Below are 9,451 nucleotides of genomic sequence, written 5' to 3' on the forward strand. Positions count from 1 at the left end.
GACCATTACAGACAAACGCTGTTGTGCAACATGGTAGTTATCTGTCACCTCAGACAACAAGTAAGAGGCGATGTTCTCTTTCTGCTTTAAGAGAACAGAACAATGCCTGTTCGATGTGTGTGTGTGTGTGCATGCATGTATGCTGAAGTGCGGGGGTAGGGTTGGAGGAGAGGCAATATTGCCCTAGTGGTTGAGTACTCCAGGTTATTATTTGCTAAATGGAATTCTGCTTGTCCATCTGCTATTTCTTTTGTGCTATGCTCAACAGAAGTGGAATTGAAGGTGCTATCTTCTGGAGTTTTACCTGCATTTTAAGAGGGAACACCTTCGTAGCAGTTACTTGTCAGTGCATAAAACTGTCCCCAGCCTAACAGAGATAGGAGCAGCAAATAAGCTTCCTGTGATCTTTAAACACAAGAATGTTAAAAATCCAACCTACTACTAGCACCAAAGTGACAGCATTTGCCTTCCCCTGTGTTTTCCTGTCTTTTTCAAACATATTTCTGTATTACTGACATGCTGATGTGATTAACACTTCGGGGCGCTGCTCAGCAACACTTCAGACAGCCAGCCACACAGTTGAATGTAAGCAAAGGACAGTAAAAACCAAGAAATAACACTGAGTTCCATTTGCAAAATGTCACTCTTCCCATTAGCATACTGTACTTGACCCTTCTGGCTGGAGAGGTGTTGATGGTTTTATTCAAAGCGTCGTAGATGATTGTATAGAGACTGGACATAGGTGAAGACACACATGGGATCTGGCTTGTGACCCATCACCATCATGTCATCCACTTCTATCAGACGATCGCAGTGAGCCATTTTCCTGTAGTAATAATAAAACAGATACATCAAATCAAGAGTTAAATCTAAGGCCTTTAACTGCTTCCAAGATTCATTTGCTGTTCTGATTTGAGCATCACTGAGGCATTTAAGAAATCCTGAGGTTTATCAGCAACATTTCATTTCACAATGAAATGGACAGGCTCAGGTTGGGGATTGTTATTTTTGTGACCATGGAATATTCCTGTTCTTTGTCTCTCTTCCTCTATACTGGGATCTGATCCAAAGCCCAATTCCAAAAGTTAATCTACTTGCTCCCTGCCATTCAGGGGTCATGGTTTTTCCAGAGAGGCTGGATGGATATATTAACGTGCCTTAAATTCAAATCAGGTATCAAGCAAGTGGGATTGGCTAAGAAACTACAAGTTCTATATCCAGTTCCTATGGCCTGTCAGTAAACATTGGATGCCTTGTGCTCTATGAACTCAAATTTCTTTTTTATGATTGATATTGGCAAATTCACTAAGAATCATTCATTACTTCAAGAACAAAATAATAATAAAAAAAACCAAACCAAAAAAAAAACCACGGAGAGAAGTAGGGTTTTTTCCTCTTCTGTCCAAGCATAACTCATGAGGTTGATTTCTCAAGTTTAGTGTGTCAGTGCTAAGGCTGGTGAGAAAGCAGAATTCAAATACTGCCTGAAGACTCTGGAAGACCTGAACATAGGACTGCAGTGAATTATCCTGTGGCTGGTAAAACCACCTCCGATTTTAGACTGCCAAGTCTCCTGTTCTATGCATTCTCTATGCAGAGCTTTATTATCTTTTCTGGCATGACACATGTAAGCTAGTGATATAGGATCTACAAGAAGAATGATTAAACTCTTCACTGCTACCCAGCTGCATTAGACTTGAACTGGAAGGACTTCACAGAGATCTAATGTGATACTCACTCAGCCATGCTGAAGGCCAGCTCAAAGTTCTGCTTGCGATTAGCTGGGTCAAGCTTATTATAATCAAAAGCTTCAGGAAAGAAAGAATGCACAAGAGCACAGAATGCCATCCCATCATTCCAGCTTGAGGAGAAGTTCTGGAGGTCAATGTGCTGTCATGATGAAAAAAACACACACGTTAATGCAGCACGGGGGAACAGGGAAGAGGAGCTGCTTTTGCTCACTGCAGTTTTCTGTCCTTCTCTCCCGCTAACCAAAGCAACAGAGCACAGGCTTTATGTTTTTCTTCCCCTCTTTGTATATCCATTACATTATTTGTATTCTGAGAAAAAACGGCACACTCGGCAATGAAAGCCTGAAATGCCCAGATGCAAAGCAGACACACAGTCAAGTTCCCTGATCCAAAGCCCACTGAAAATACTGGGAAGAATCTTGTCAATGTCAGTGAGCTCCAGAGCAGGCCCAATGCACCAGCTCAGTATCTGCAGAAACTAAGGACACTGCTTATCCCTGTGAAGTATTTATAATTGAAAAACGGTTCATTTTGTGGCTGTGAATAACACTAGATAAAGACTATGCTTGCTTGGTTTGCTCTTCAGTAAGGCCAATTCAATGCCTGTTTACACATGGATAGGTAGAAATATAGGAAGAGTTACACTTACTGCAAAACCTGATGCTTAGAACAAATGCTTATTGTTACTTTCAACTGCCACAGTAAAAAAAAACGTATTTGGGCTCTTATCTCATGCTGCTTTCCCATCACACAAAATTCAAGCCCCAGCTTTTCTGGTAAGCAACTAACAGTAATTTTCACTAGTTCTGCTTACGTATACTATAATTTAGAGTTCAGCAATAATAATGCACATTTTACAATAATGTTGAAAAACATACTACACAAAAAAAAAAAAAAGAAAAAAAATTTCTCTTTCTCCTGCAAACTGCTTTGGCAATTGCAGTTTAAGGCCAGGTAAAATTACTAAAATCTCAACTGCTGAATTCTTTTAGGTAAACGGATGTTACCTCATAGAAATTATCTCACTAACAACGTGTGATTCAGCCTTACCATTTACTACAAATTCACTTGTCTAATACCAGTAGAGAGTACTTTGGTCTGCTGTGTACCAAAAGGACCATAGTCTCCATGTACTGGCAAAATGTTATTCAGATCTTGCCATACATAATGAGAATGCAAAAATCACAGCCTGCAACTAAAAAAAAAAAAATAGTGTGAGTGTATACTGAAGTCTATATCCATAAGCACAAAAATGTAGGCTTTCAGACAAACACTAATGCATTGCTTTGACAGACATACAGAATCTCACTCATGCAATCACTGACTGTCTTGAAGCACTGTCCATGCAAAGCATGATGTTTGCGTTACCAGCACAAAACTTGGTGACCTTGAGGAAGTTAACTCATTGTCTAGCATGTTTTACATTCACTTTTTGAGTACACTTTTTGGCAAATTCTCCTGAAAAAGAGGGAGCTGAAAGTGCTAGCATGTCTTCACCTTGTATCCTATGGTTTTTGAACGACACCAGTCTAACAGAATTTGTTTAATGCTGCTAGCGCTGGCAACCCCAAAACTCTGCGACCTCTTCAGCTTAGCTCTGGATCCTCCTTTTCCTCTGGAAAATTAACAGAGACCAGATTAAATTACATTCTAGAAAAACTTAAACCTACTTGTCAGCAACATCTATGCAACCTCGCCCAGGTCAGCCCCTGTCCAGGTGATATTTGAGAAACATGTTGCTGAAACTTCAACTTGTTGGTCCTGCAAGAAAAGCTCATTTTCATTTCACTAAAGCTAGGATTCCAAGCCCTCTTCTATTTAAATCATACCGCCATCATGGTGCATAAAAAACAGTCCATGCTTTTGGCCCTTAATGAATGGCAACAGAAAGCCACTACATTCCCAGTCTCTTACAATGATGGAGAGGGCAGCTTTCATAGCACTCTTACCTGCTTCTTAAGCTGAACAACTCCAAAGCCAGAGGAATCTGTAACTGAATTTCCAGGGCTCAGTCTGTGAAGTTAGCAAAGCTATACGTGACCTCATATTGCCCCTTAGCTCAAAATCCTACATTGAGAGAGTTCCTCCACCCAGCTGTCCTCTGCTGGTAATAATTGACAAGTTTCCCATTAACAAACCCATTCTGGAGACAAGGGGTGTGACGTACTTTCCACCATCTTGTTCAAACTTCTCGAACAGTGCTTTCCTGGCCTGTGTTCCTGTAGTCCGTGGGAGCGTCTGAGACCGCACGAGTTCTCGCCTCCTTTCAACTTGGCGATGTACAGTGGGAGGAGAGGAGTGAGAGCTGGGGGTCACATCACAGTAACTGTCAGTGGCACTGGAGAAACGTAACATGAAAAGTATGTGGTTAAGCAAAAAGTAACTCTCTGCAGTGCCAGGAGTCAGCCTAAAGGTCCAACTGTTGCCTACTCTAAACCTCCCAAAACAGCTGTTTCAAGAGGACCTGTATGAGTCAAAAGCAATTTAAGTAAAAGCCAAAGTTTTATTGACAGAAAACAGCACTTAAGTATAGAGGAGTCTAAGGTACTTTTACAAATGAGACATAGCTGGACAAGTCACAAATGCTTTATAGCACTAAGTAGAACAACAATTAAACACCTTTAAGAAAAAAGAAAAAAAGAAAAGAAAAAAAAAGTTGTGGCCACACAGGAGCACTAAATCCCTTTAATTTCCAACTTTGGAGTTCCTGGAGGGTAAGTCACATTTTAAAAATGGAACCTGAAGAGTAATTCAGGACGTACTTTTGAAATTTTTACTTACAGTATACACAATCCTGAGCTCATGTCAGTGTTGCTTCACTGACCGCAAGCTGGTAATTTGATCCAGAAATATAGAAGTATATTCTAATTTGTGTTTATTTGAGCCATAAACCACTTCATCAGCATTAATGAAGTAAGCCACACATTGCATTTGGAAATGCTCCCCATGACAGAGATGGGGAAACTGAAGCAAAGAGCAAGGACATCAGTGTCAGACATTAATTTCTGGTACAGAGGGAGGTCAGATCTGACAGCAAGTTCTCTTGGGTGCTCAGTGTATCATAACTCAAATATCGAAGTGCTGATGTTAGAACTAACTCAGAAAAAATGTAATGCCAAATTTGAGATAATTTTCAAGGCAGATGCAAGCCCAATTTAAGAGATTTAAATTGGCTGGCCTCCCATTTTTCTTGATGGATAATTTGCATGCTGAGGATGCCTGGATATCATAGAATCTTAAAATGGTTTTGGTTGGAAGGGACCTTAAAGATCATTGGTGACCTTGAGGAAGTTAACTCATTGTCTAGCATGTTTTACATTCACTTTTTGAGTACACTTTTTTGGCAAATTCTCCTGAAAAAGAGAGAGCTGAAAGTGCTAGCATGTCTTCACCTTGTATCCTATGGTTTTTGAACGACACCAGTCTAACAGAATTTGTTTAACGCCGCTAGCGCTGGCAACCCTGCCATGGTCAGGGACACCTTCCACTAGACCAGGTTGCTCAAATAGTAGATATGCCAGTAGTAATTGTGATAGCATGTAATCCTATACTAAGCAACTGTGACTCCGAGTTAATCAAGAATGTGTAGTAGTCCTCAGTCCTCAGCAAGGCATTTATCTACAAACTAAACTCTACGCTAGCCAAACTAAGGATGTTTGACGGCAGTCAAACATTGGTTTCCAAAAATAAGCCCAAAGTACAAATTTCAACACAACTGAGTATTTTAAAAAGTGTTTTCAAAGGGTCTGACAACTTGCTCCTCCTAACAAAAATCCACCACTGGCACTGAGAGTTTTACTGACTAACACTTAACAATGCTGAAATTCAGAATTAGGTCTGCTTTAAACTGCTATACAAAAGATTTTTGTCCCTTCCTATCTCTGTTCCACTTAGCCCTCAGGAAAGCTCACAACCTTTAACGGGCTTAAAATACAGCATATGGGACTCACCTGTTCTCCAAGCCAGCAGAACACCTGTTCCTAGAGACTATACTGACCACAAAGGCCTAACAAAATGTCAAGAAAAATGTGTACCTTTCACCAGGTTTTGTTCCACTACTCGTCCCATAGCTCACAGTTGAGACAGACTTAGTGACAGAAGTGGTATTCTCTGTATAAAAGCAGGAAAAACAAGATGCATCAGGGCAGAAATTTAAATTACCTTATTTCCACCAGGAAACTTTTTAGTTTGTGAAGTAGAACAGATTCCAAAGGTTGCAAAGATGGCTTAAAACCAACTTTGCATCTTCCTCCCCCCACCCCCGAGGTTCTACCTTTTGTGCTTTGCCTCTTAGAGCCCAGCTCTGGACTCCAGCTATGCTCTGTAAATGCAGAACAATGGAGTGGCTTGCCCAGTTTTAACACACTAAAGCCAAAACTTGTTGCATGAGCCAGCAACTCATTTATTGAAGGCTCCTTCTATACACAAAGAAGAAAGACTGGCGTCTTAGAAGCAATCCAACCTGATTACTGCCCAAATCACTTTCCGAAAATGCTGAACTCTCCCCACTGCTTATAGAGGGGATCCAGACCAACTAGACTTCTCACGTAAAACACCCTGGTAAATGCCAACATACAGATGTGACAAATTTGGGACCACAAACAATTGCCAGATATTTGTGCAAATCTCAGAGGTTTTAAGCTGAGGAGGAGTGTGATCCCTATTCTGGATGAGCTATATCTTTGCTAAACTGACACTTGAGACCACTGTGAAATGCCAGTACATTGCATAGACAGTAACATCTTGGTGACATCAATCAGAAGTACTTTTGAATAGAGCTCAACTCATCTATTTTGACTGAAATCGAAAATCTTTAAGGCATTTTGTCCTTTAACACATTCATATATGAAGGAGACTACTTACTGCTATTCTGCTCAAAGGAATTTGCTTCAACATCCATATGGTGAGCCCACCGCTTTCTAACTGCCATGACCTTGAGTTCAGTCACAGTTTTCACTCGGTCAGCTGAAATCTTCACTGCTCAAACTGTCTGTTCTGCCACACTTTTCTGGCACCTATTGTTTCCACTGCAGAGATTGCCTAACAGTACACATGTACACCACTCTGCAAATAAGGATAAGTACTCCTCACTTTGAACTGATTGAGAATCTGATACAGCAGAACAAGTTTCCATGATACCTGGGAAACTGAATCTGCATGCAGTCTTGTTAGGAATTTTAATATTACCATGTACCTACTAATCCGAACTACATGCTCACATCTGAATCCCCCAGATATGGAGCATGGAATCCCTCTCAATTTGTGTTGCATAAGAACACGCTGATAGGAACACTCACCTCCAGTGGCAGATGAACCCTTTGTTCTCATCGTACTTGAATTCCAGGCCTTCACTGAAACAGCAGAAAAAAAGACAAAGGAAGGCTTTGCTACATTTTTAGCTTTAATAAGATAAAAGTTGAAAGAATAACCTGCAAATAATCCCTATCTCTTGCTGGCAACTCCGTCTAGTCTCTCTCTCTGTAATTTCTGACCCATATATATTGTCTGATCTATGTCACTATCACTAAATGTATATGAAATACAGCTCAAAGATGAATGACTTCAACATGAATGAAATGAGATTTCTTTTTTTTTTTTAAACTTAATTTAGATATAAATAAGATTCTGCAATCACTCTGACTTGTGTATATGTGTTGGTCTGCTGTTGATCATTCCTCCCTCCAAATGACTGTTGAATCCGATAGCCAAGTATCTGCCTAACTTCTCAAGGGGCCTCAGGTCTCAAAGCACTAAAAACTCCTGCAAATTTCATTAAAATAGCAGGCCACGCTGAAGAGATACTTATTCAGTAACTGTGCTAGAAGATAGGCTGCACTATGAACTCAACTATATTAGGCAGCAAAAATTCTCAAAAGATGTGACATTATAGCCTAAAGCTCTACCTAGGACCCACAATATTCTAAATCAGAGTGTCCCACCACGGGATATATAGGCATAGAAGCGAGGTTTCATAATTACCGCTAGGTCACAGGACAATCGCCGTAGCACCAGTTTCTTGAAGTAAAGAAATGGGACACAGCTTCAGCAAACAAATTGCTTTTGTTACCTGACTGGTTGGAAGTTTTCACTGCCATCACATTTTTGCTTTTGCTCTGTCCCAGCAAACCAGCAGACGCATTAGTTGTTCCTGTTGAACAGATGGTCTCTCCTGAAAACTTCTCTGATATCCTGGTTACCGCAGTAACAGGAAGGTGGGGCATCTGTAAGGTTACTGCAGGGGCATGGGCTTCAGGGGAAGAGTCTGACATGTGAAAAGAGGTCAGTTCGTGGGAGACTTTTGCCTGACCTAGTGAATAAAAAGAAAAGGAGAGAGGAAATAAATTTCTTTGCAGATTTGTAACAAAGTTACAAACCAATTTCCATGCAACAACTTTATTTTACAAGTCATTGGAATTATCCCACCTAGTTCTCCCTGTGGGACATTATACCATTTACAGCATGCTGCAGAAGCAACCCTAGTGTAAGTGATCCTTGCAGCGATCATACCTGTCCTACATGAATCTCAGCAAAAACAGCAACTTCAGATCATTAATCCACTATCATCTGCATTTGGTAAGCTCCTCCTCTTCCTCTGTGCAGCCCCCGCCCCTGTCTCCTGCTGTGGGTGAGGAGTCAGCATTCTTGCTCTTTTCATAGTTTTATGAAACGCTGTGTGCCTCAGTTTTCTCTAAAATGGGGATAGTAAGTCCTTCCTCCACTGAAGGATGATGGAAGCGGACAGATAATTTGCAAAATGTTTTGGGATGCAAGGCTACAATGGCACCCAGAATAGCAGGCCTTATTATCACTAGTGCCCCAAAATAATGTGACAGTAATGGTCTCTAATTTATGAAACAACATAGTGCATGCTTAACAATAAAGTCAAAGTTTAAAAGTTAAACTCCTAATTAGGAAATAAAGTTGAATGGTATCAGTGCCACAGTGCAATATCCATGCTGAAACCATAGCAGATTCTAATGCTTCCAACATGTGAGAGCTGCTCTGTGACTGCCAGGATCAGGTATTTTACAAGTAGCGCTACTTCATTTCATGCCCTGTTCCTACCTGATGAAGACTGATGCCCATTTTCAATGATGGAAGAACTAAAAACTCTTCTAAACTCAGGTTTGTGGTGGTCATCCAGGTCTACACTCTGTCAAAACAGGCAACAGACACAACAGCTAAATTTCAAACAGCAGCAAAAGTTATAAGAATATCCAGAAACACCTGCCAAGAACAGGTCTTCCTTGTGCTAGTGACCACAATACAAGAACGGAAGAATTATCTAACCCCAAGAGCCAAACCTGCAAACTTGAGTACTGGCAATGCAGGACAATGCACATACTTGTCCTCACAGACCCCATGCACCTAGGAAGGGTCTTCCACTTTTGTTAGATAAAGGTATCACCATCCACTGTGAAGGTGATAAACAGAAGACTCCACACAATAGTGGAGAGATTGATTGAGATTGCATAAAATGCTTAATGCCCTGCAGTTTTTTTGTTTGCTGCAGAAAAAATGGCATTCTGATAATGTATTGTAAAAGCATTACATAAAGTAAGTATGACCCTAGAACTTTACAGCTGCATTATAATCTGCAACTTCTGTAAGGATAGTTTTTTTCTGGGAAAAGCACCAATTTTTCCCATAATGTTTGCCAACATAATTCCAGAAAAATCAGCCAAGAATTTTTTTGGGTG

The 9,451-nt window shown here is 40.5% G+C and overlaps 1 protein-coding gene across 1 annotated transcript; it reads right to left on the reverse strand.

The window, feature by feature from the left end:
* Nucleotides 1-608: 608 nt before the first annotated feature.
* SMTNL2 (smoothelin-like 2) lies at nt 609-8,904 on the reverse strand (the record flags this gene model as incomplete). Its single annotated transcript, XM_009588105.1, has 7 exons — nt 609-826; nt 1,739-1,890; nt 3,249-3,366; nt 3,919-4,089; nt 5,786-5,861; nt 7,819-8,058; nt 8,817-8,904. Coding segments are annotated over 7 exons (972 nt in total), but the record flags the coding sequence as incomplete, so codon positions are not given.
* Between the last annotated feature and the right edge of the window lie 547 nt (nt 8,905-9,451).

This window comes from Fulmarus glacialis, unplaced genomic scaffold (genome assembly GCF_000690835.1).
Source record: "Fulmarus glacialis isolate BGI_N327 unplaced genomic scaffold, ASM69083v1 scaffold39861, whole genome shotgun sequence".
Classification (NCBI taxonomy): Eukaryota; Metazoa; Chordata; class Aves; order Procellariiformes; family Procellariidae; genus Fulmarus; species Fulmarus glacialis.